This window comes from Oryx dammah, unplaced genomic scaffold, assembly GCF_014754425.2.
Source record: "Oryx dammah isolate SB20612 unplaced genomic scaffold, SCBI_Odam_1.1 HiC_scaffold_9, whole genome shotgun sequence".
Lineage (NCBI taxonomy): Eukaryota > Metazoa > Chordata > Mammalia > Artiodactyla > Bovidae > Oryx > Oryx dammah.
Genome location: NW_024070193.1, coordinates 3,189,092 through 3,216,135, shown reverse-complemented (window position 1 = coordinate 3,216,135; position 27,044 = coordinate 3,189,092). Strand labels below are relative to the sequence as shown.

General features: G+C 54.1%; 1 protein-coding gene across 3 annotated transcripts in view; it reads right to left on the bottom strand.

Annotated features, from left to right (window-relative positions):
* The window catches only part of FGD5 (FYVE, RhoGEF and PH domain containing 5), a 117,381-nt gene that overhangs the window by 19,233 nt on the left and 71,104 nt on the right, over positions 1-27,044 (bottom strand). For all 3 annotated transcript variants that reach the window (XM_040246690.1, XM_040246691.1, XM_040246692.1), the window contains 9 exons: positions 25,472-25,530; positions 25,328-25,358; positions 10,902-11,062; positions 10,492-10,648; positions 9,826-9,913; positions 8,159-8,209; positions 7,521-7,579; positions 1,707-1,778; positions 703-771 (listed from right to left, as the gene is read on the bottom strand). In XM_040246690.1, coding sequence (XP_040102624.1) covers positions 703-771; positions 1,707-1,778; positions 7,521-7,579; positions 8,159-8,209; positions 9,826-9,913; positions 10,492-10,648; positions 10,902-11,062; positions 25,328-25,358; positions 25,472-25,530 — 747 coding nt within the window. The remainder of the gene's footprint in view (positions 1-702; positions 772-1,706; positions 1,779-7,520; positions 7,580-8,158; positions 8,210-9,825; positions 9,914-10,491; positions 10,649-10,901; positions 11,063-25,327; positions 25,359-25,471; positions 25,531-27,044) is intronic.

Genomic DNA, 27,044 nt, shown 5'->3' with positions numbered 1-27,044 from the left:
GACTGGGGCCAAGACCTGCGCAAAGCTCAGCATCCGCTGCTGTTCAGTTGCTCGGTCGTGTCTGCCGTCTGCGACCCCATGGACTGCAGCACGCCAGGCCTCCCTGTCCATCACCATCTCCCAGGGCTTGCTCAAACTCATGCCTGTTGAGTCAGTGATGCCATCCCACCATCTTGCCCTCTGTCGTCCCCTTCTCCTCCTGCCCTCAATCTTCCCCAGCATCAGGGTCTTTTCCCGTGAGTTGGTACTCCCCCCGAGGCCTGGACATGCCCTGGTGTTACAGACAGGGCTGGGACGTCATTAAGGACATCCCTCTGTCCCGTCCTGTGCAGAGTGCAGACGCGGCTGGGCTCAGCTCAGAGCGCTGGCTTCCTTCGGGCCTCCGCTCCCGACCTGCTGGGAGGGCCGGCCAGGTCAACTCTCCTTGCTGGGTCTCTGGTGGCTCACATGTCAGATAAGGCAGCTGAACAGTTACTCCCAGTTTAAGGCCCTCCTGCTTTTAGGAAGGGCACGTGAATAATGAAATCTTTCAAGTAACACCCGAGGGAGAGGCTTAAGCCCTCAGCTTCGGCTTTCCTGGACGATCCTCGCCCTAAGGGGTCGGCTCTGGTCTCCATGGCCTTCCTGCCATCCTCGGGGTAACGGCCCCCTAACGCTTCACAGAACCTGCAGTCCGGGCCTGACCGGAGGCCGGGTACTTACCAGAAACAGGTGCCGGGGGCGTCTGTTCTTCCCTGTTACTTTCATCAGCGTCCCTTCCTTCAGAAACTCCTGTGAGCAGAGAAGCAGCCCTCGGTGGTCAGGCTGACCCCCTGCTCCGTCCTGGGGAAGGCTGGGGGGAGGCCCTTCAGCGGGAAACCAATTACGGTGCCTCCTGGAGCTCAGCAGACTGGCTCATGGCAGAAGCCCCTTGCCCAGGAGCCGTGCTCCACGCTTGGTGGGGCTGCCCTGGAGACAGGCATCTGGCCTTTGGGGAGCACCCTCTTTGAACCACACCCACCCAGACAGCGGGCCAGCCACAGAGTGGTCCCAACAATAGTTTGGTCCCTGGTTTGCTGCCACGGGCGTCCAATGAGAACAGAGCCTCTGCGATGCCAGTTTGTTAAAATGGCTGAAGACCTGTGAACAGTTGCTACAGCCCCCTCAATTCTGGAGGATACGCATTCACTAAATGTCTGATACAGTCACTAAACAGGACTCTGGCCAGAACACTAGGTGGGGTTTTACACCTAAGTACCGTCTCTCACTCCTTTGTCTCTTGTCCTTCATGGACTGGAATAGGTCATGAACACATTTTTTTTTTACTACGTTTGAGTTGAGTTTTGTGTTTTCCATTTGGAAGCTTAAAAGTGGGTAAATCTGTCTTTTAAAAAACGTTGGGGTTCCTGAGAGATGGTTTCCCAGATTTCCCAACAACTGGACTAAACTGAGGATACCGGTGTCTTTTCTTCTGAGAGGAAGGTGGAACCCCAATGGCACTGCTGCTTAAAGGCCCCGAGAGCAGAAAGCCCTAGGGGAGACAGGCAGGGGCCTGCGGAGCCCAGCAGGGCCCTTGCCCTCCCGCCCTCCCCTCCCCCTGCCTCCCTCCCTCGCTGCCCATGGGCACCTGCGGCCAGGCCCGTCTGGGGCCAGCCTGGCTGAACAATGGGGCTTATCAGGGCCTCGCCCACCTGCCTGCCGGCGCCCTCCGCGGTGGAGGCACTCACCCTTCCTGGCTGGAGGAGATCCCCTTGGCCCCGAACGCTGTGCTCGATGTGGACCAGCTTCTGGAGGTTTTCCTGCGGGCGGGAGCAGGGCGAGGGCGAGGTGGTCAGGGCCCTCATCTCCTCTGTAAGGAGCGGGCGGCCCTGCTTCCACTTCGGAGGAGGAAACGCAGCCCAGGAGGGACCTGCTCCCAGTCCCACTTCCTGTCGCTGGTGGGACCCGAACCGAGCCTGGGTCTGCGGGATGCCACCCGTGTGGGTTCCCGGCAATCCAGCTAGTCCCTGCGGGCCTGGGTGTGACAGCGCCCTCTGTCTGCACGCCGTGGAGATGGTCACTTGGCCTCGCTGTGAAGTCCGATGCCCGTTTATCTGGGGGCCACTGCTCCTACTCCAGCCTGTGCCCCCCATAACGCCCGGAGCATCCAGATCGCAAAAACCCACAGGCGACAGGAGCCTCAGGCTGGACTGGCTCTGTGGGCTCAAAGCCTTTGCCGGAGAGCTCTGTTACTGAGACAGAGTGACTGAGAAAATGCAGTGCCTGGCGAAGAAACGCTCTGGGCTCCCTGAAGAAACACGTGTGCCCAGAAGCTCACTGGGAATTCACAACACGTATGGTCCCGGGCCCCTCCCCTGTCACAGCGGCCCGGAGTACTGGAAGGGCAATGACCCTGAACCTCATGCAGGGTTGGGTCTAAAGTCAAGGAACACGGTGAAAACTGTGCAGAGAAAATGCCTTGAAAAGGCCTCGACACTGTCCCCAGTCCAGTCATTAAACCATGTCCAACTCGGCGACCCCATGGACTGCAGCACACCAGGCTCCCCTGTCCTTCACCATCTCCCAGAGTTTGCACAAAATCATGTCCCTTGAGTCGATGATGCCACCCAACCATCTCATCCTCTGTCGCCCCCTTCTCCTCCTGCCTTCAATCTTTCCCAGCATCAGGGTCAGTTTAGGGCATAAAATCCTACCCATCAGAAAACGTGTAAAAGTTATTCTACCTCTGGTTATGATGTAGGAGCTGCAAGGAAACCATGCCCCCGCCCTAACAGGGAGGAAAAAAAAGAATCACATCATCTACAAAAGCAGAACTCTGCTTATGTTTATTGGAGCGCTGGGGTCCCCCGGACCCCACCGTGGACACATGAGATGAATGAGTTATCACACCTCTGGCAACACACAGGGAGGAGGTGGTCGGCATAAAGAAGGCTGAGAAGAAAGCAGCTAAAATGTTAATGGCTTCTTAAAGGTCAGGTGTGGGCCGGTGGGACGGTGTTAGAATAGAGGAGCCCCAGACCCAAGGGGCATGTGGAGGCCCTCACAATCTCTTTCCAGGAGTTTCCGCCCGGTGCGTACAAGTAAGAGTGGGAGCAGAGAGAATCCCCTCTTGGTGCTGAAGGGGTGCAGGCTGCCAACTGTGGGGCTGGCATGAAATCCAGCCCATTTTCCCAGGGCCCTCTCTCCTATAAGACCCTCCACCACTGTGGGAGGTGAGCCAACCATCCCACTCCCAGACCCTGAGGCAAAGAGCCCATGGCTTCCGAGGCAAGGGCAGAAGCAGCTAGAGGTACCTGTTCCAAGAAGAGGTGGGTGACTTCTCAGGTGCAGGATCACACACCAAGACATAGCAGAAACCTGCCCAAGACCTGCCACTGATAACACGGCAGAGGCCAGCTGCCCGTGAAGGAGGGGCAGGAACGCCGATAGAGAGCCGGGCTCACAGCCCCTCCTTAAGACTGAGGCTTGTCCGTGGGAGCCGTGACCCATGAGCCCTGTGTGACAGGATGCAGTGGTCTAGCCCCGAGGAGGGGAAGGAGGCAGAGGTCCCTTCCGTGGTGCAGAGATTGCAAAAAGCGGAAGACGCAGCAGGAAAAGTCCCTGGGCCCTCGGGTCCCACACCTAGCAGCAGGTGACAGCAGCCACCTTCCGGAGGAGCATGACGTCTGTGGGGGTCTGAAGGTGACGTCTGACGACAAAACCTAAACCCAGCTCAGCTACTGACTGCAGTGATTCAGTTCCCACCCTCGATGTGAATGGCCTGAGGAGAAAGAGAGACATGCCCACTTTTAAAGGCAGATACTATTTCCCACAGAGTCTACAGTTCCTCTGCACATAACGGTGTTCAATCAGACATGGGAAACACAGGAAGCAAGGGAGAACCCTAACCCATTTTCAGGACATAAAGTGTTCCAGAAAACCAGAACGTGAGGTGACACAGATGTTGAAGCCATCAGACAGGGACATCACAATAACTATGACTAATTATATTAGAGGAGCCACTGGAAAAGATAGGACAGCATGCATGAACAGAGGGAGTTTCAGTAGAGACGAAAACAAACAAGAGATAGAAATGTGAACAGTAAGAAATGTGTTATCAGAAACGAAGAATCCCTATGACAAGCTTAGCAGCAAATCGAACACAGCTCAGGAACGAATGAACGAACTTGGGAAGGGCTTCCCTTGTGGCTCGGCTGGTAAAGAATCTGCCTGCAATGTGGGTTCGATCCCTGGGTTGGGAAGATCCCCTGGAGAAGGAACGGCTACCCCACTCCAGTATTCTGGCCTGGAGAATTCCACGGACTGTACAGTCCACGGGGTCCCAGAGAGTCGGACACAACTAAGCAACTTTCACTTTCACTTTCTTTTCAAGCTGAGATCCACCCCATTGAAACAAAAAGAGAAAGTAAGAGTGCAGGGTTGGGGGCAGAGGAAAGAATAGAGGACCAAAGAAAAATTTTCAAAATTAATGGGCAAAAAGCACAAGCCCAGGAAGCTTGATAATCACAACAGGATAAATGCCACGACTTCTCCAAAACACACATATTTAGACATCATAGTCAAACTTCTAGACGTCAAGTGTAAAGAGAAGATCTTGAAGGCAGCCAGTAAAAAGGGGACCCGTTACATAAAGAGGGTAAATAGAAAGACTGCAGCAGATTTCTTCTCCAAAAGTAGGCAGGATATAAGACAGCGGAGTGGCATCTGAAAAGTACTGAAAGAAAGCTCTGGTCAACCCAGATTTCTATACCCAGAAAAAACATTTTTCAAAAAGGAAAGTAAATTGATCAATTAAATAAATGGATGTTGGATGCTAGGAGCCAGGTTTCCACTCCAACACTCCTCTTGGGAGAGGAAATTTACAGAGAAGCCAGGGGAGGAGGCTGGAATGATCCACTTGGTAACAAGTAGGGTTGAAGACTCAGTAAGACACTCACATTTAGCTTAATACAGATGGCTATATATAGAAACAGCTGGATATGGAGTATATACACAGTAAATACACATAGAAGTCTTTGCTCTGTAGCTGACAGAATCAGAAGAAATGATACCCCAGTAGCAGTGAGCACTCTGTGCCCACATCCTGGTTTCTAATAACATTTATCCAATGAAGCAAACCAAGGCTCTCTGGAGAAACAGCTGACTCTAGGACTGGGGAGGAACTCGTGCCACATGAACACTGAGCGTCTCACAGTGCCAGGAAGTAAGGAAGTGCTCAAAAACTAAGCAAAATAGAAATCTCCACCCAAAGCCGCATTGATGGGGGCATGCGAAAGGGGCACAGGAACCAACTGGCCGGCTCCTCACGGCCAAAGCTGGGACGATTCGAGAAATAAAATCAGGTGCATGGGGTTAGAAGTCAAACATAAATATGGATCCGTGAGTTCTTACTGATATAAATAATTCAGATATAAATTAACTTAGAACTAGTGAACACATTAATAAAACAAGGGAGAAGAGGCCAATCTCGCTTGCAGAAGACGTCCAAATAATTCAGGTAGATACTCTTTCCTCAAGGGGAGGGCGCAGAACCCCCCGTTCCTTACCTGCGGGCAGTGAGCAGAGACTTTCCTCCAGCCAGTAGGGACCAGCAGGTGGGGGTGGAGCTTTACATGCAGAAATCCAAGCAGCACAACCTTAACCAGGCAATCACGGTTCACATCCAGAGCCCTACGTCACGTTGCCAGGATGTGCCCTTCATCTGATATTAAGAGAGCAGCATTTTCTGTGATCTTTCTCCCCCTAAACTATAAGCTATGCACCCACGCATGTATGCGTAGTCACTGCAATTGTGTCCGACTCTTTGCAACCCTATGGACTGTGGCTAGGTTCCTGTCCATGGAATTCTCCAGGCAAGAATACTGGAGGGAGTTGCCATGTCGTCCTCCAGGGGATCTTCCTGACCCAGGGGTCGAGCCTGCGTCTCTTATGTCTCCTGCATCTGCAGACAGCTTCTTTACCACAGTGCCACCTGGGAAGTCCAAACTGTAAACTTAGTCTAAGCATGACAGCTCAGTGTGGGAGGGAAGACGTGGCCCTTCCTGACCCAGTTTTTCTCTTTGGAAGCAGAGACCTCCCCCCTAACAGGAAGTGGGAACCCCCGGGTCCATCTGCTGCACCAACTCCAAAGCGCCTCTGTATTTTGGCTACATTGAGGGAAATCTCACTTTCTATACAGAATGCCAAAGAGCAGGGAGCTCCCGGACGTCGGGGGAGTGGAGAGGACCCGATGACCCACTGGATTTCCCCCGCCACTGGCTTCAGCCTCCAGGCTTGCAGACTCTTCCATCAGCTACCCTGATGTCTCCCCCCAAACGCTTTTCCAACTGTGCCTACACTGGTCCCATCTTCCAGCCTCGCTGGGTGAGCCTCTGAGCTCTGACACAGCGGCACTTTCCCGTCTTCACGCCTGTAGCCAGGCACTCCAACTGGACCACCTCGGCCCCCTCTGCCTTCATGGTGTGCACAAAGTTCTCCCTGTAGGGGCACCTCCCGTATCATCGCGTCTCCGCATCCCCAGGGGAGAGATGAAACCCTTTTCTGAAACTTGCAGCACTTTCTCTCTCATATTTATCATGATTCTTCATGTCCATGTCTTAAATGCTCTGCTAAGCAGTGTCTTCCTCAAGGGCCAGGACTCATGGCTTTATCTCTGTATCTCCAGATCCCAACCTAAGACCAGGAGTCTAAGAGATGTTACTTCCCTTCCCCTTTTTCTCTCTGTGGATGACTCACTATAAGGATACTCTGTGCACCTGCCACAGCAAAGCCAAGCAACAGCTTGGCACACGTACCATCATCACTCCCACCTCTGCCCGTGTCAGGCATCACTAATCGATCACTGAACTTTCACCACTGAGCCAGGACTCAGCCTCAGAATCATTCCCAACACACAGCTCTAGTTTATTTACAGATTAAAGGAGCAGAAAAAAATGTAGACACCAGTAACCATGGAAACCACTGGAACAGAGTTGGGAGGTGGGGTAAAGCTGATCATCCCAGACAGACACTCAGTAAACATCTGATCAGTGGCTCCCGAATGAAGTTACACACTGTCAGAATCAGGCGTGTGCTTAGAGCTCATGTGGTCCCGTGCATGAGCAGCTCTCCAACTTTTGTGAGCCAGACATTTACCTGGGGTGCTTGTTAAAACTGCCTATCTCTGAACCCTACCCCAGAAGTTCCAGTTGGCAAGACTGGAAGGCATATCCAGGAATCTGTAGTTTACAGAGCACCCCGGGTGCTGACGTAGATGCTCTCAGACCAGGGTCTGGACGCTACTTATCCAGTCTGTGCAAGTCTGCAGCCCTCCTCATTGTTCAAATAAATGGGGAACCGGAGACACAGGGAGGGACGCGCAGGGCCTGAAGTCACACACCAGGTGTCAGGGCCAGAAGCCACAGCTCTTTGCAGGATCCCAGGAGACGCATGATGGCCTGCGCCCCCCACCAAGAAGTGGGGGTATCACAGGCAGACCTGGGAGGGTGGAGGGGGCCCTGGCACCTGCACCCACGGGAAGAGGTGCCCAGGGCCAGACTTACGCCTTGCTCCATGCTGTCATTGGCACGGTCTGTGACCTTGGAGATGAGGGTCAGCGCACCTGTGGAGAGAAGCAGAGAGCACTAGACTTCCTGGGCAGGGCCAGGCTAGCTGCCACCCGCTCACCTCCTGCCCCAGAGGTCCCCCTGCAGGGCCGTGCACGGGGGTAGCACCAATCCTTCCCATGGCTGGTGAGGGCACTGGCCCAACCCCAGCTTGGCTGCTACTGCCTAAGTGCCCTTGACAGCAGTGTGACCCCTCCATGCCTCAGTTTCCCTGGCTGCATGTGGAGCGTGTCAACATAGAGACTGCCCTGGCAAGTCGTATGCAGTGATGGCCACACAGGACGGGGAGGAAATCAGGAGTCTAGGGAGTTTGTTAGACCCGGCGCCCCCTCCTATCACCAAACTCTGGCCACGCCCCTTCTCCTCCTCTGACTGGATGTTAGTCCACCCCCCGGGGAGTCCCCACGGTTGAGGCAAAGGGGGTGTCACTCAACAGCCCCAGAGGCCTCCTGGCCCCTGCATGCCCAGCCAGCAAGGAGGGGGCCGTGCTGTGCGCCTGGGAACTGGGGTGGAGTCCAGAGCCGGGGGATGGCAGCCCAAAGCTCTGCTTCCTCCGTATTCACACGCAGACTTACCCTGCGTGTCGTCGTACTCCGCTGAGTCCGGGCAAAGGTTATTTAAATAGTCTGCGGATGGAACAAGAGTCAGGAGTCAATTTGCCCTGGTGAGGCCTGCCCCCCTGGGGTCCACAACAAGAGACCCTCAGTCTCCAGAGACAGAGGAAGACTTCCAGAAGGATGAGGGGAACCACCTCTCTCCTGTCAGCCCGACCGAAAGAACACACAGGCACAAACCGGGCCCTCAGCATCAACACCGGTGTGGCGCCTGCCACCGTGTCACTCATTCATACATTCACAGATGCTGACCGAGTGCCTGCCGTGTGCCCGGTGCTGTGCAAGGCCTGAAGAGGCTCAGAGTCTGCTGGGGGGACACAGAGGTGACCACCACTCGGCAGAGTGTGACGTGCGAGACCCCTTAACACATTCACACCCACAGCTGCTTGACACAGGCTGGTCTCACTCTAGCGACCTCTCCACACTGCTCGCTCACTGGGGCAGGGCTGGCATTCTTGCTACTTCTTGAATGGGACACGTCTGCTTAGACCCCAGGGCCTTTGCACTTAAAATTTCTTCCACTTGGTACGCTTTTCTTTCGGATGGTCATATGGCTCGTGCCCTCACTTCACTGAGACCTCTGTTCAATGTTACCTCCTCAGACAAATCTTATCTGACGCCTGGATCTAACACAGCAGCCTGTTCCCCTGAATGCCCTTAATCTGCCTTCATTTTCTTGAGAGCTCTTATCACGGACATAATGTATTTTTAATTCCTTATTTGCTTGTTTGAGTATAAGCTCACAGTATCACAGGCTCTGGCTGTTTAATTCACCTCTACCTCCTCAGTTTCTAGCACAGAGTCTGGTACACAGTAGGTGCTTAATAAATCCTGGTTGAATTAGAGGAACAAACCCTCCATCTCCTGGCCCCTGTCTTTTCTCACAGCTTGATCGCTCTCTGGGGTTACACGCGTATCTGTATGGGTGCAGTTCCACTTCTCCCCAGCAGACCATCAGCTCCTGGGCCAGGGGGTCTCTGTCCACTCGGGGGGCACTTGCTCAGGACAGAGGTCGGGGAGGGGATGACATTCCCAGGGGACAGTTTGTAGAGAAGGAAGCAAAGAGGACCTGGGGCTGTAAGACCCAAGAAACACTGACATTCCTGGAGCCACGAGGAGGAGAGTGAGAAGAGTCAGAGAGGTCAGAAGGAGGAGGGGAGAGCGTGTATCACAGAAGCCCAGGAGGAAAGGGCTTCGAGAAGCAGGAAGCGGTCAGTGACAAAGCCACAGAGAGGGCCAGCAGGTCTGAGGGGAAAACATCCGCTGACTCAGGAGGGCTCTGGTGATAAGAACAGATTTAGGGAAACGAGACCCACAGAAGCCAGGGAGGCAATGCAGGCCAGGGGGAGACGTGAGTTGCTGTGTGTTTGGCTGGGAGAGGCTGCAGCGAGGTGCAGCAGCTGGGCACTCCAGCAAGTTTCCACGTGGCCGTGGGGGTCCGGAGCTCAGCGGGAGGAAGGGGGTGGGCTGGGTGCCTGGCGCCTTCCCAGGGGAGGGGGACACGACTGAGAGACCGTGCCCGCCCCGTCCAGCCAGAGTGGGAGGCCGGGTCTCCCCCGCCACTCCGCGGGTGTCGCCCCTCCGCTCTCCCCACCCGGCCTCAGTGCCCTGCCCTCCCAGGGGCCCACCTGTGAGGAGCGCTTCGTACTGGAACAGGCGCCGCACCACACGCAGCAGCCGGTGCTTCACGTTCTGGCCGCCTCCCTGCTGACTCTGCTGCTCCCGGGAAAACAGGACAGTGAAACTCCATCAGGGACCCCTGCCCCCGGCTCTGGGCTCACGGTATCCCACGCAAGCCCAGCCACACACGTCCCAGCCATGCCTTCTCCTGGCCGGGCCGAGCCATCTCCAAAACCAGGGTCCCCTCCTCCAGGAAGTCCTCTCAGATTAGCTTTGCCCCACTCTCCTTTAGGCTCACACACTGCTACCTACACTCAGTAATATGTCTCTCCCAGCCCCCGTTAGGGATAGAGCAAAGTCCATGAAGCTAGCGGTTACTGGATCCTCAGCTGGTGGCCATTTGTTGCTCACTCCAATGGCTTTAGGGCCCCGGCTTGCTTTGTGCTTCTCTCCCGGGACAGGAGAACAGCTGCTAAACCCTCCCCACGGCCAGTGCTCATGGAGTTGTCAGTGATGGCCCAAGGCGGGATGTTCTGGGTTTTCCCTTCTGCTGGGTCGTCCTCTCCTCCCCACCCCTCCAGGTCTGACCTCCCCTGATTGGCATGAAGCCCTTCCATGCCCATCCCCACCCCTGCATCCTGAGAGCGGGTTCCTGGGAGGACCAAGAGACCCACCTCAAATTCTCGGACGGCCGCTGCCAGCCGCGGGGCGTGGAGGCAGTTCTCACCGAGCAGACTCAGGTACCTGTCGAACTGCAGGATGTGAGTGGCGTGGTGTTCAAACTCCTGCTCCCGGGCCAAGAAGATGTCAGCCACCTTCTGTCGGCCTTCCCTGCAGTCAAGGAGAGGGGGACGGGACCCCAAGAACTCAGGCTCACGGCCCCCGTGATGGTGAGGATCGGCACGGCATCCCGGGTGGTGGAACCTCCCGTGGCGGGCGAGGGACCAGGCACCTCCGTGTCTCGGCACCCCCGCCCATCAGATGGAGACCACCGCTTTACACGGTGTGTGGGGGGGTTTGCCCGCCCCACCCCGCAGCATTCCCCTTGGCCACGGGGTAGGGGTGGGGGCCCGGGGCCACTCACCAGTGTGCCAGCCTCTCCTCCAGCTCCTCCAGGATGCCCTGGTGAAGGTCGTGGATGGCCGGGAGCTCACTCAGGCCACGTCTCAGCTCCTCCCGGGCCACCAGGTCCTTGCCCTCACAGTCCATCTCATCCAAGGCCCTCACAACCGCTCCGTGGAAATCCTGAAATCCGGAGAGGCCTGTTACTAACACACATGCCCACAGGACTGACTGAAGCCAGGCCCCCTGGCAACCGCCCCGTGGCTCTGGAGTCCTGACTCCGTGCTGACTCCAGGGACCTCCTGCCAGGGTCCTCAGACCCTGTGAACCGGGGGTGACAACGCGCCCCTGGTGATCACAGGTAATGGATGCCCAAGGAGCCCCCACAAGCTCCTGGCACGGAGCAGGTCTAAAGCTTGCTCATTCCTCTCCTTCCTTGTGGGGACTCCCCTGCCTTGGGTGTACCCTGTTCTTTTACGGGACAGGTAAGAAGTGGGGTAATTCCTCCTCTGAAGAAATATTATACAGCTCTTGCTTTATGACTATCCATCTGTAAAGAAGTTAATGGGCTGCTCTTTCACAACAAAGTCTAAAGAAACCATAGGCACCCGCTCCCCGATGTAAAAACAGTGAAGACGGCAACTGTGTAGAAACATCCACACGTACGGCTAAGAGATCAAGAAAAAGCTGCCTTCTCACTACAACACAGCTGCATGAAAAGTGAACAAAGGAAAAAGCTGGAAGGAAGCAGGATGAAGTGTAAACAGACACAGAGTCGGGGGTATGGAATTAGAATCGATTACTTTCCCTCTTCTTGTCTCTGTTTTCTAAAATTTCTGTGAAACGATTAGGTACTTTAAAAATTAAATTTAATAAACATTAACATCATAAAGAATGTAAGACTTCTTTCTCACAACAAAAATACCTGATCTTCAAATACACAGGCCCTTGCATGAGGCTCAGCACTTAACGAGTTATAAATACACGGGATATCCTGAAGCCACCTTGAATCACGAGGCAACGAACGTCGGGTGAACCCCGGCATCGAAAGCCATGGTCCAGCCATGGAGTTGTCGTTCAGTCGCTGAGCCACGTCAGACTCTTTGCGACCGTATGGGCCGTAGCCCAGGAATCCTCTGTCCATGGGATTCTCCAGGCAAGAATACTGGAGTGGGCTCTCGTACCACCCTCCAGGGGATCTTCCGAACCCAGGGATCATCTCTTGCATCTACCTGCACTGGCAGGCGGATTCTTTACACTAGCGCCACCCCGGAGTTTGCGCATATTCATGCCCATTGAGTCAGCAATGCTATCTAATCGTCGCCCTCTGTCTCCCCCTTCTCCTGTCCTCAATCCTTCCCAGCATCAGGGTCTTTCTCGATGAGTCAGCCCTTCACATCAGGTGGCCAAAGTACTGGTCCAGCCCAAATCGAGAAGGTCAAGCCACCTTGTCAGCATTCAGTTGAACCCTGCCTTGTTCAACTGCCTCCCTGACGGGGAACTATCAGTGGGCAAGACAGTTAATTCCACCACTGAACAGCTGTCACTGTGAGAAAAGTTTTTCATTACAGAGGTATCTGAAAAGGGCAAGTGCCCAGGAGGCAGGGAGGTGGGATGGGGCCAAGGGAGGGAGTGGAGGAGAGGGAAAGAAAGGGAAACGAGAAGGCAGAGGAAGGGGCATGGATGGAGGGAGCGAGACAGCTCACAGGAGCAGGGCAGAGACTCAGGGAGACTCTCTGGCCGTCCCAGAACATCGGCAAGGAGGCCACCGTCCTCCAGGCGGGACGGCAGGTACGAGGTTGCAGAGGTCTCCACTGCAGCACTGCACCCTGTGCCACGCCGACCTCCTGGACGCCACCACCTTCTCTGCCGGGAACGGCAAGGGGCCACCGGGAGAGCGGTCACCCTGCTAGCAGTCCCAAGGAGTGGGGATGAGCTCGGTCCCCATCACTCAAGTCAGAAACTGTGCGTCCTCTGGGCAGAGAGAACATGTGTGTCCTTAAGCGGAGGCCACAAGCTTGAGCCATAATTAGAAACCGAATTCCATTGTACCTGAGCAGCCAGAGCCTTTCCTGAGAGCCAGTCCCAGCGCGGCATGGGGGGGATGGGAGGGGGAGGAAGTGTGAGTGACAGGGAGAGGCCTGGGTGGGGTCGGCAGCCAGAGGGCAGCGGTTCTGAATTCTCAGTTCTGCCCAGAGCCGGCTCTGGGACACCGGGTCATTCTGAACCAGGAGGGGAGGTCTCTCTGCTGACCTAGCGAGGGAGGACCCACCCATCCTTTCCTTTCGGGTCTCTGATTTTTTTAGGAGCCAGCCTCCAGCCCCACAAGGACTTCTAAGCCCTGTTCAGTCACTCAGTCATGTCTCTTTGCGACTCCGTGTCCTTCACCATCCAGAGTTTGCTCAAACTCATGTCCACTGAGTCAGTGGTGCCGTCCACCCATCTCATCTTCTGTTGCCCACTTCTCCTACTGCCCTCAGTCTTTCCCAGCATCACTGTCTTTTCCAGTGACTCAGCTCTTCGCATCAGGGGGCCAAAGGATTGGAGCTTCAGCATCAATCCTTCCAATGAGCATTCAGGGCTGATTTCCTTTAGGATGGACTGGTTTGATGTCCTGACTGTCCAAGGGACTTCTCAGCCCTGGTATCCCGGAGAAAGAAGACATGCTGACCCGGCCGATTGCCCCTCCTGCCTGGCAGCTGGTTGACAGCGGACTTTAACACACTCCCTCCTCGGCTCTGGGCAGGTTCCAGCTCAGCTACTCCAGAAGTGATCACAGGCAAACTGCCAAGCTATCCGAGCCTCAGTTTCCGCACTTGTAAAATGGGGATGACTGTGCCACCAAGTAAACACAGTGTGAGGCTCCTGAGAGGCTCGTCCTGATGTTTAAAACTGCTTTGGAAACTGTCAAGCGCTACTCCCACAGCAGCAATGCTCCTGCCTTATTTTTTAAAGTAGCTTTATTTATTTTTGGCCGTACTGGGTCTCCGTGGCCGCTTGAGGGCTTTCTCTAGTTGCGGGGAGTGGGGGCTACTCTCTAGGTGTGGCGCGCCGGCTTCTCCCTGCAGTGGTTTCTCTCGTTGCAGAGCACGGGCTGTTACTCTGCAGCAAACGGGATTTTCCTGGACCAGGGATCGAACCTGTGTCCCACTGCACCACCAGAGAAGCCCTGGTTCTGCTTGAGGTAAGACATCCTCAGAACAGGGCCACATCTGTACGTTCCCTCCCATCTTCTGAGGTCTAGCAGAGTGTGCATTATCAACAGAGGAGTTTTATAACGCCTGCGCATAGATGGATGGCAGGGCCCTCATTTAACAGAAGAGAGTGAGTTATGGGGGAGCCAAGACCTGAACTGGGTCACCCCGACACGCAGACCGAACACACAGAAGTGGGGAGAAGGAGGGGGAAGGACAAGCAAAGACAAGGCTGACGGCTGCGTTTGCATCACACTCCAGGGAGCTGAAATATTAATGGCTTTGCAAGCTGGCTTCTCATCTGTAATTAATTCTCACTCAATTGGCTCAGTCCCAACGGGCAGGACGGCCACCATCAACATGACTCATTCCATAAACTGGGGCACAATGGGAATTGTTCAGACGCTGGTTCGCAAATTCTCTGGAAGTGCCGAGAACCCGCCACCCTGTCCATGGCTCTCTGGACGGTTTCTGCCGTCACTGCACCTGGGGGCCCAGCAACCACCACAGACGGAGGAAACGCATACTGGGTCCGTGGTCCCCATCTCTTTTTCATCCAACAAGTATCCTGAGCACCTGCTGTGCTCTGAGCCGTCAGGGAAGGAGGGTGGGAGCAGGAGAGATGCTGTCCTGCCCCCAAAGAGCGTGCGGCCTCGGGGAGAGGCAGAGAGCTATGTGATGATGTCAACACAGGGTGTAAGCGTCCACTGGAAAAGCACCGGGGCCCCTGCAGCCCCGGGAAGGAGACCTGCCTTAGCTCCAGGGAGGCCACGCCCTGGAGACAAGAGGGGGAGTGGTCCGCGTTGGGGGCAGCAGGTGCCAAGGCCCTGAGGTGGGGGGGAACTGAGCTGGCTGTGGTTTGAGTGTGTGGGTGTGGCTAAGTGAGTGCTTGTGTGTGTGGGCTCAGGATGCGAAGATGAGGATGCTGAGGGGTCAGACGGGACCCTTCCCACAGGCGCCCTGCAGGCTTCTGAAGGGACTTGGGTTTCATCCTGGGGTGATGGGGAATCCTGAAGGGTGCTAAGCAGGGGAGCAAAATGACCTGATACCTCTCTTTAAAAGTTCACTTTGCTGGGAGAACAAACTGGAGGTGGCCAGTCCGTTGTTCCGTGTTCGGTTCTAACTGTTGCCTGTTGACTTGCATACAGGTTTCTCAGGAGGCAGGTAAGGCCCGGTATTCCCCTCTCTTTAAGAATTTTTCAGTTTGTTGTGATCCACACAGTCAAACGCTTTGATGTAGTCAATGAAGCAGAAGTAGATATTTTTCTGGTATTCTCTTGTTTTCCCCATGAGCCAATGACTGCTGATGATTTGATCTCTGGTTCCTCTGCCTTTTCTAAATCCAGTCTGTACATCTGAAACGTCTTCATTTACATGCTGCTGAAGGCTAGTTTGAGGGACTCTGAGCATAATCTTTCTAGCAGATGAAATGAGCACAGCTACACGATAGTCTGAGCACTCTTTGGTATGGCCCTTCTTTGGGACTGGAATGAAAACTGACCTGTTCCAATCCTCTGGCCACTGCTGAGTTTTCCAAATTTGCTGGCATATTGAGTGCAGCACTTTAATGGCATCATCTTTTAGGATTTGAAATAGCTCAGCTGGAGTTCCATCACCTCCACTAGCATTGTTCATAGTGATGCTTCCTAAGGCCCACTTGACTTCGAATTCCAGGATGTCTGGCTCTAGGTGACTGATCACACCATCGTGGTTATCTGGGTCATTAAGACCTTTTGTACAGCTCTGTGTATTCTTGCCACCTCTTCTTAATCTCTTCTCCTTCCGTTAGGTCCTTACTGTTTCTATCCTTTATAGTGCCCATCTTCACATGAAATGTTCCCTTATCTCCAATTTGCTTGAAGAGATCTCTAGTTCCACTATATAGTACAACTATCTTTTAAAGTAGATAAATTAATATCTTTAGTTGGAGTTTCAACATCAAGCTCTCAAAACTTAACAGAATGAATAGACAGAAAAGTATACCACTTAATGCTGTTAACAGATCGGCACACTCCGATTTCACAGATGCTCACCAACCTCTATCGAGATCCAAGCTGCCTTTTATTTTTTTTTTACAGAAATTGACAAGCTGATCCTAAAGTTCAGATGAAGACGTAACAGATCCACAAAAGTCCAAACAATCTTCAAACGGCACAAAGCTGGAGAAATCACGCTGGAGGAATCCTGATCTCAAAACTTACTATGAGGCTACAAGAGCCGAGACTGTGTGGTAATGACATAAGGATATTTAGGTTAATGGAATGGAACTGAGAACCCAGAAATAAATCCTCACACATTTATAGTCTATTGATTTTTGACAAGGGTGCCAAGAAAACTCAATGGGAAAATAATCTTTTCAACAAATGGTGCTGAGATATTTGAATATCCATATGCAAAAGAATGAATATGGACTCCTTCTTTAGCTCATACACAAAAGTTAACTCAAAATGAAAGACTAAAAGTAAGAGCTAATACTATAAAACTCTTAAAAAATGAGAGTAAATCTTCGTGATTTGGGGTTAGGCAAAGCTTTGTTTGCAGAAGACCTCGGTTTGATCCTTAGGTTGAGAAGATCCCCTGGAGAAGGGAAAGGCTACCCACTCCAGTATTCTGGTCTGGGGAATTCCATGGACTATACAGTCAGACTACATAGATGGCACAACTGAGCAACTTTCACTTTCAAAGCTTTCTTAGATACACCGCCAGAAGCCCAAGCAATGAAAGAAAAAATAAATTAAGAGTTTATCAAAATTTACAACTTCTGTGCTTCAAAGAATACTATCAAGGATACAGAATGGAAAGATACATTTGCAAATCATGTATCTGATTAGGGGCTTGTATACAGAATTATAGTAAAAAAAAAAAAACAACCCATTAAAAAATAGGCAAAGGATCTGAAAAGTTATCTTTCCAAAAAATATATACAAATGGCCAAAAACCACGTGGGAGGACGCCCAACATCATTAGTCATTAGGGAAATGCAAAATCAAAGCCACAACTGATACCACTTCAAACCCGCCAGGATGGTTATAATTAAAAGACGTAACAACAAGCACTGCAAGGAACGGGAGAAACTGGAACGATCATTCTAGAGCAGTGGAAAGGCGCTAGTGGTAAAGAACCCACCCGCCAATGCAGGAGAAGCAAGAGATGTGGGTCCAATACCATACCTGAAAATGGGCTCGCGTCCAGAATATTTAAATAACTCCCACAAATCAATGAGAAAAGAACAGACAACCCAATGAAAGAACAGGCCAAGGATGTTTTCCAAAAGAGGATTTCCAAATGGCTAGCAAACAGAGGAAAGATACTCAATTTCATTAATCATCAGTTGAAACAACATAAGAAACCGCAGCGGCCGTGAGTAAAAAGCACTGACAGCGTGGGAAAGCTGGCCGGTGCGCGTGGGAAGTGCCAGACTCACATGCTGGGAGTCGGGCTGCCTGTCGCTTCAAGCACGTTATAAATCTACTTGGCAGCTCCTAATGAAGTTAAACCTACGCTCACCCTATGGCCCGATAATTCCACTGTCTTCCCAGGTGGCACAGTGGTAAAGAATCCACTTGCCAATGCAGGGGACACAAGACATCCGGGTTCAATCCCGGGGTTGGGAAGAGCCCCTGGAGAAAGAAGTAGCAGCCCACTCCAGTGTTCTTGCCTGGAGAATCCCATGGACAGAGGAGCCTGGCGGGCTGCAGTCCACGGGGTCGCACATAGGGAGACACGACTGAGCGACTGGCCCCTGGGCCTCAGTTGCGGCACGCGGGATCTTCACTGAATTGTGTGTGCCTTCTCTAGTTGTGGCGGGAGGGCTCCAGAGATCCGGGGTCGCGGCCTGAAGAGAGCCACCGTGACCTCAGAATGTCTCTGGAGGCTCCTATTTCAGCTTAAAAATGAATGCGTATTTCACACTGTTCTCCAAAATGTGCTGTGCTTAGTCGCTCAGTCGTGTCCAACTCTTTGTGATCCCGAGGACTATAGCCCGCCAGGCTCCTCTGTCCATGGGATTCTCCAGGCAAGAATACTGGAGTGGGTTGCCATGCCCTCCTCCAGGGGATCTTCCTGAGCCAGGGATCGAACCCAGGACTCCCGAATTGTAGATAGATTCTTTACCATCTGAGCCACCAGGGAAGCACCCAAATATATCCATGTCCAGTTTATTTAAAATTACATATCTAAAGCAAAGCAGAGGCTCTTAATAAATGTGCCGTGTTTCTCTGGGGATGTCAACTACTCCGCAGGCCACCTACTGTCTACCTGGAGCGGACTCACGTGTGTCCCAGCCTGGGAGGTAATGACTATACGGAATTTTGCACTGTCAGGCTACCTCCCCTTGTCTTCATGTTTCTATTATCGTCCCTCCAATCAAGCAGGGAGCAGACCGTCTCACTCGCATTTCTTTCACTCTCATTGACCCGGCTTTGTTCACAAACTGTGCTCAATGGGTGTCTGCTACTTTCCCACGAGGTTCTCAGTTCCGGGGCAGCCTTGCAACTCCCAGTGATCAGGCTGCACTCCGGACCAGAGAATCGCAAATCTCTGAGGGTGGGACCTGAGCATCCGTGTTTTTTAGCTCCCGGGTATCCAGGCATGGGCAGCCTGTGTTCACGGAACTTATAGGATCACTCATCTGTGGGTCTCAAATGTCAGTGTTAACACAGGTATTGCCTGCAGGGTCCTGAGGACACAGATGTCCAGGCCCCAGCCCCCAAGGCTCTGACCTAGAAGATCTGGGGTGGGATCTAAGGATACTCCTCTCCCTCAAGCTCCTGGGAGATGCTAACGCTGCTGGTTCAGGGACCGCACCTTGGGACTTGCTGATGGAGACGAGTCTTTCTCACACTGTCCTCCGCGGAGACCCAGGGGGAAGGGAGGCAGAGGCAGAGGCGACTGTGGCCTCCCCTTGCCTCTGAACAAAAGTGTCTCTGTTTCACCCACTCTTCGTCTTGGCGTCCTGAGTGGCATTCCCTGTGAGAACAAGCTTCCCTGGCTAAAGACATCTGAGTCCCATCAGCCATCTCAGAGTGCGGCCCCAAGACAGAAGAGACTTTCCAAGGTTGCACAGCAATTTTTTTCCCTGCGTTGCATGAAAATATAAAAGGAAGAGCCAATGCCTACAGTGGGAACCTCCCCTCCTAAGATGCCCCGACAGCTACTGCCTTCACACCTCCCATCATGGGGAGCCCGTTGCCCGCTCCCTCCATCAGTTCAGGGGGAAAGAAAGCATATCTTCTCACACTTGACTAAAATCTGCTTCTCTCTGCCTCTCCCAAAGATCCATGCCCTCTCTGCCCTGGAAGAGCCCAGCAAAGACTTAGAAACCTAACCCCCACCGTACCCCTCCAAGCTGATTAAAAACTATTTCTGAATGGGCAGGGGCTGCAAAGATAAGTAAGAGACAGTTACTCTCCCTGTCCCTGAGAAACACAGAATTTTCTTGGTTCTGCACCCACTTTCCCAGGATGAAGCCGTTTGGGGGCTTAGTCTGGGTTATACTTGGGGTCCACCAGTGCCACTCCCTGCCACCAAACCCACCAGACCAACCTCCCCTACAACTCCTTCCCTGCACCTGCCTTGCTCGAGTCCTGAGGGCTTGGAAATTCCTGTATTTCCCTTTTGAAACACGAAGCATCATGGCATTCAGGCTCTGCCTAAAGACCAGCCCTCCAGACACTTCCTGTACAGCCCACACTCCCAAGCCCTCCCCTCTGTGAACTTGTTTCTGCTGCTTCTACCTACCTGCCGAAAAGCCTGTCTCTACTTCCTATCCATCCACGTCCATCTCAATGTCTCCTCTTCCAGGAAGCTCCCTGGACTTCATTCCTCCGGCTCACATGACTTCCTCCCTCCTCAGGCTCCTTGCCACCTCACTGCAATGTCCCACATCTATCTGTGTATGGATGTGAGAGTTGGAGGCTTCCCAGGTGGTGCTAGTGGTAAAGAACCCGCCTGCCAATGCAGGAGACGTAAGAGATGAGGGTTCGATTCCTGGGTTGGGAAGATCCCCTACTGGAGAAGGAAATGGCAACCCACTCCAGTATTCTTGCCTGGAGAATTCCATGGACAGGGGAGCCTGGTGGGCTGCGGTCCATAGGGTTGCAAAGAGTCGGACATGAAGTGACTTAGTGCACACGCACATGAGAACTGGACCACAGGGAAAGCTGAGCGCCGAAGAATTGACGCTTCTGAGCTGTGGTGTTGGAGAAGACTCTTGAGAGTCCCTTGGACTGCAAGGAGATCCAACCAGTCCATCCTAAAGGAGATCAACCCTGAATACTCATTGGAAGGACTGATGCTGAAGCTGAAGCTCCAATACTTTGGCCACCTGATGCAAAGAGCTGACTCACTAGAAAAGACCTTGATGCTGGGAAAGACTGAAAATAGGAGGAGAAGGGGGCGACAGAGGATGAGATGACTGGATGGCATCACCGACTTGATGGACATGAGTTTGAGCAAGCTCTGGGACATAGAAGGACAGGGGAGCCTGGGGTGCTGCAGTCCATGGGGTTGCAAAGAGTTGGATGCGACTGAGTGACTGAACCACAGCCAGTGTCTCAGGCTCTGCAGTCAACCAGGCCAGGCTCCGCTTCTCACTTTGGATTAGCCACCTTCTCTGGGACTCAGTTTTGGACCCAAACAACCACCTGAGAAATAGTTACTGAGCACAAACTGTGCAACTGAACAAGCTAACGTAAGCAAACTGCCAAGCACGCGCCGGAGGGGCTCAGCAAAGGCCCCTATGGCTGGGTGGAGAAAGGTGGGGCTAGCAGGCTCAAACTTACGGCCCACCAGCTTAGGTAAATAAAGTCTTAAATTCGCTGCTAAGTCCCTCTAGATCCTGTGTTTGTCCCAGTCATTCATGTCAGCACCAAGGCCGCGGCCAAACGGAACTCCTACGTGCTGATAAGACAGAGGGCTTCTGAGTGACTCTCTGCTTTCTCTGGGCAGTGTGGGGAGTCGGGCTGGGTCCATGGTGCTCCTGATGCTTCTGGCACCCTTCCCCGTGGTCACCGCCTCCGAGAAGGGAAGGGGGAGTCGCTGTCAGAGGGAAGGCTCAGGGAGGACCCGTGAGCCTCTCCCTGCCCTTCTGCACTGTGTCTGCCCAATCCCCTTCCCCAAGTCCTTTCGCTCCTTCCTAAGACCCTGCCAGTCCTCAGGCCCCCCGCCGCGGGCACCTCTTTCTGCCCAGGGTCCCTGAGAGCCCTCTCCTGGAGCCTCAGCTAACCACTGTCCACTTAACGCTTCGCATGCACATCCTTCCCCAAGCCCTCACCCTCCACCCCCGCAACTTAACCCACCATCTGTCCCCACGCTTAGCCTGGTCTGCTCCAGCACTTGCTGCCTTAATGAGCCACCAAGTCAGCCGGCCCTCCCCTTCCCACACTCGACAGCCCACGGTCAACAGGCTCACAGTCCTTGAATCGGCCTGCAGCGCTGCAGGCCACCAGCACTCCTGCGGGGGGTCACCCAATAGCCTCCCACGGACCTTCAGCGGATCGAACCCAAACCCCCAGCCTGCCTCGCGGGGCTCACCCAGACCCCCAGGTGCAAAACGCACAGACGTGACTGTGTCTACAGCGTCTGAAGGACAGCAGGGAGGAAGCAGTCAGAGGAGGCGGTGCAGACACGGGTGAGGATCAGGGGAAGGAGGGCCTCCCCGGGGAGGGGCCTCTCCTGGGGTCTCAGACAGTGACAGCTTCCAGAGTCACCTCTCCCAGTCGTGTGCTGGCTTCTGCACAGGCCTACAACATCTTAGCCCAAAGGAGAGATCGAGGGTGGGAATGCTCTGCGTCTGCCAGGAGAGGGATGTTTTGCAGACGAGAAAACCGAGAACTGAAGGTGTCTGGGGACCACATCACTTCAAAATCTCCAGGGACTCACTATTTGCGAGCAAGAGCAGAAGCGACCGAGCCTGGCGTTTTTAGGGGCAACTCGGTCTGGTTCTAACCTTGGTTTTGGACCAGTCACCTGACCCCTCATTCCGTCTCCACCCTGTCTTTCCAAATGCACCCATGCTAAGGGTGTGCTGACACTGCCCATTCTCCACACGTTACCATGTACCTTCAGGCCCGGGAGTGCTCCTGGCTGACCACCTGCCCTCCTCCACCACCCCGGCCTGGTGACTTCCTCAGACTCCATGTCCGTGGCAGCTCTTCTGCCAACCTTCCTGGATACACCCAAGGGGAATGAGCCTGTCCATCCCCCACGCTCCTGAGGACGTCTGCACAAATCACACTCACCACTGAGCAGCAGCATGGCTCACGTGCGCAGTTCTCCCTCCCTACTTCCACCCTCTCCCTCAACAGAGAAGGAGACACCCACTCAAGGGCAGGTTCTGGGCCTTTTCCATCTTGGGCATCCAAGGCCTATCTCAGTGCCTATGGTGCTGGAAACATCCTGTGATGTTCTGTCCAGAAGGAATGGGTAAGTCAGATGGATAGATGGTGGGTGGGTGGATGGATGGATAGATGGATGGGGAGTTTGGTGAATGACTGGCTGGATGGATGGGTGTATGGCTGGCTGGCTGGCTGGATGAATGGATGGATGGATGGATGGATGACCGGATGGATGGATGGGTAGGTGGATGGGGAATTTGATGAATGACGGGGTACATGGGTGGATGGCTGAATGGACAGATGGATGCATAGATGGAGAGTTTGATGAATGACTAGATGGATAGATGGGTGGGTGGACCACTGAGTGGATGGATGGATGGATGGATGGATGGGTGGATAGATAGATGGATGGGTGGATGGGGAGTTTGATGGACAACTGGGTGGATGCATACATCATTAGCTGCATGCACAGATGAAAGGAAAAACGAGTGGATAAAATCCTGGCTAGATGGGTGGATGAGAAATTGAACAAGCAGACAGGTGGGCAGGTGGATAAATATATTTAGGACTTGGTTCATGGAAGAACAGAACAAGTCTTTAAACCAGCAGTCGGCAAAACTTCCTATAAAGGCCAGATGATAAATATTTCAGGCTTTATGAGCCACATATGGTCTCAGTCACATAATTCTTCTTTGCCTCTTTTTTCCACAAGTGTTTAAAATATGTGAAATCCATTTTTAGTGCATAGGCTGTAAGAAAACAAGATCCTGACCATCAGAATTCAACTCTGGATGACCAGAAATTTTACCAATCCCAGAGGTAGCTCCATCTACCATATGAGAAACACGAAGTTAAATTCGAAACACAGAAGGTCAGAGGCCATCCCCACCCGCCTCTCAACAAGAGCACAGTGGAGCTGAGGAGTGTTCTGGAATGAATGGGCTCACTGGTCCCTCTCCACGATGGGGCAGCCCTGGGACTTCAACAGCAGTGGATCTCCATGGAGAAATTCTTGAGAGAACCCACCAATCTTAGCAATCAGACAAAGACCCTGGGGGAGGGCAGTGGTGGAGAACATTCCCAAGTCTCTGGTCTCCTTTGGACCGGTGTCCCTAGCTAGGACTCGAGAGTCACACTGGGGTGTTTTTGCTACTTCTCTCCCCATAAGCACTGATGTCCCAGTGCAGATCCAGACCACAATTTCCCACACTAGCTTCTGAGTTTTTTTTTATGGGCTCTTTTTTCCCCTCCTCAGGATATTGTCAGGGATTACCAGCGGCTTCAGCATCTTTCCGACCGGCAGGAAGCGGTGCAAGCCCAGATGGAAGTTTCCCAGTTAGAACCCTCTTAACATAAAACATACAGTCATAAAACAGAAAGGCCCAGCCCCTCAGACATGTAGCCAGCTCAGAAGCAAGCGAGAGAGCATCAGCCACGGGAGAGTTGTGCTTCCTGTTGCTGCTGCTAAATGCGTCTTTGAGGTTCATCCCTGGGGCTGGTTCACTTCACACCCGAGGGCGTGGGGGTTTAACTTTGCACAAAAAGTCCTGAGTCAGAAGGGCAAAAACCAGGGGCCGGGAGCACACACCAGCCGTGCTCTGTCCCCCTCCCAGGGCCCTGGGTGGCAGCAACGGGACACCGGGGTGATGTTACCAACAGGGACCTCAGCGGGATTCAACCAGAGACCTGGCTGGGTGCTGGTGTCTGCTGCCTCCACGGAGCCCCCCGCGCTGAGGAGCTCCCGACACGCGACGGGAGTGCACCAGGAATCAGGAGACCCGGGGCTTTGTCCAGGCTCGGTCACCGCATGACCTTGGCCAAGTCACTGCCCCTGGGCCTCCATGGCACCACCCATGAATGTTCAGGATGGACGTTCCCAGCTCTGAAGTTCTTGGAAAGACACAAGGGATGATACAAAGCAGCGCGGGACCAGAAGGCAACCTCCGAGGAGCCCACAGATGGCGAGAGCTCGGCCAAGCCGGGAGCTGTCACCAGAGCCTTTATGTGGGACGTGCCCTCACGTCCCGTGGCTCTGCTGTGCCCTCTTCCCTGCCCCCTCCTATGACTCAGTCCCAACGCCACCGCCTCCAGGAAGCCTGCCGAGACTCCCTGAGGTTGTCAGTTACTCCCCTGTGCTCCGGATGATTACCCATCTCACTCATCTGTCTCCTTCGCTGGCCAGACGGCACTTGGGGAAGGGCCCTGTCTGATCCCACTTTCCACCCCCAGCTCCCATCACACAGCGTGCGTCCAAAAAGCATTCACTGAGCTGAAGGGAACTGACGGCTCAGGGGGACTGCAGGCCGTGCGGCAGGCTGTGAAGGGTGGTCGAGCCGCAGGTCCACGCAGTCCCCAGTCTGGCCTCCTTTCCTCTGAAAAGTCCAGAGGACTGCCCCCGCCCCTGCTACGGGCTCAGCTGTTGCTGCCCCAATGCCAGGGTGACTGAGACAACCTCTCACTACCCCAGCTTTGCTTGGGTCATCGTGCAAACACATCACCTTCTCCCCAGAGGCCTAAGCATACAATGCGTGCACACACATGTCCACGTACACGCACACACATGCATGCCCCGACCCCACGTCTGAACTCAACACACCGAGCTATAGCCCAGACCTACACCTGTCCTCCTCCTGCCTTCCTCAACCTGAGGGTCAAGGAGACTGCAAGCACCCTCCCGGAAACCTTAGCACGTTCCCCATATGCTGCTCCCCACTCAGGCAGAGTGCAGCTCCATGGGAAGCCCGTGCCATCCGCCCCCCGAAGCACAGGGATCGGGGCCCGGCTTCCCTGAGAAGCCCCGGTGAACGGGGTCTCTGCTAGTGGAAGGCACCTCTGTGTCCTCAACTGCTTTTCTGCCCCTTGTATCGTAGCCGTGTCAGAGGGCAATTCGCTCTGGACGAGTGAAGTGACTAACTCACCAGATACAAGTGCTGGAGCATCTCCACGTATCTGCAGGGGGAGAGAGGGCGGAGCGGGCATTAATTCTTGTTCTGCACAAGCCGGGCAGGGGCTGACGCTCTGTTATCAAGCTCAAGGCCACGGGCCGCGGCCCAGGGACTCACGCTTTCTCTGAAGACAGCAGCTCCTGCGCGATGACGTGGGCTCTGGACTGTCCTTCCACCTGCGGGAGGAAACAGAGCCGTCAGGAGGGACCGTACCGGGGGACAGCAGGATGGGAAGCCCAGCTCCACAGGCGCCAGTCAGGCTTATAGAAGGACCGTCACGCTGTCAGAGGAGGATCCACACGCTTCTCAGACACCCCACCCCCCGGTAAGTCACTACCAGGGCAGTGTTCAGCCTCGCCGCACCTTGGCTGCCCCACCTGTAACAGGTACGGGACATCAGCAGCATCTAATGCCCAGCCCGGGGCCTGCTGCCCACTGTGGGCTTAGTAAGCTGCCCAAGGGGACTCTGCCCACAGCTGGGTGAGTTCTGAACAACCTGCGGTTCTTTGTGCCAAGCGAGCCCTCTCGTCCTGATTCTGTACTTGCTGTCCCCTCAGTGGCCTCTCCCCGCTCTGCCTGCCCACCTCCCAGTTATCCTTGGAGACTTGGCCACGGTGTCTATCGCTTCCTCCAAGGAGCCCTCTGGATTTCCTCCCCAACTGGTCGGATTAAGTGTCCTTTCTGGGCGGCCTCTCTCAGAACACTGATTACCTCTCCCTGGAGGCAGAGCCTAGGAGTTGCATCTCTGTGGCCAGTGCCCGGCATGGGGCTGCCCCTCCTCTGTCACCAAAAGAATGATCGAGTGACTGCTTACGCCACTTGGGAAGCACAGACTCTCCTGGCTGACCGTGAAGGTGAGCCATTTAACCCATCTGAACCACAGCCTCTGCACCTCTGAGACAGGAGAATAACTGAGATTCTGTCTACAAACAGGAAGGATGGGCAAGGGCGGGGGAGGAGGCAGAGGCCCGGGCCTTCTGCCATGGGCAACCCCTGTGGCCCCAGACCTGCCCGGTATCAGACACTGAGGAGGACCTGGATGAGCAGAGACCCCGCAGGGCAGTGACGGGGATGGACACGGCGCCTGTGCGGGCGAGGCTGGGCGGCGGGGTCATAGTGGAGCAGAGGGCACCGGGACCCACGGCTCCTGGCCTCCCACCGTCTCCCCACGCGGCCCCACGGAAGTCACTTTCCAAGATCAGACCTCAGCTTCCCGTGTGTGAGCAGAATGACCTCTGAAGGCCCTTCTCTGCTCAGCCTCCATGCTATTACACTCGAGAAGTAACAATCTACTCCCATGACCATAAGTACACCACCTGTCAAGGGAGCAGCTTTTCGGACACCAGAACCAGGCAGTCTGGGCTCAAATCCTGCCTTCTGCCTTGTACTTGTTAAACAAGTCATCTAACCTTTCCATACCTCGACTTTCCTATCTGTAAAATGGGCCCAGTCCTATAATGGTATCTCAGACACATGCATATTGTGAAGTTTAAGCAAGTGTGTGTGTCCATATATACACACACACACACGGAGCTTCCCTGGTAGCTCAGGTAGTAAAGAATCTGCCAGCAATGTGGGAGACTGGAGTTCAGTCCCTGGGTCAGGAAGATCCCTTGGAGGAGGAAATGGCAACCCACTCCAGTATTCTTGCCTGGGAAATCCCCATGGACACAGAAGCCTGGCAGGGTGC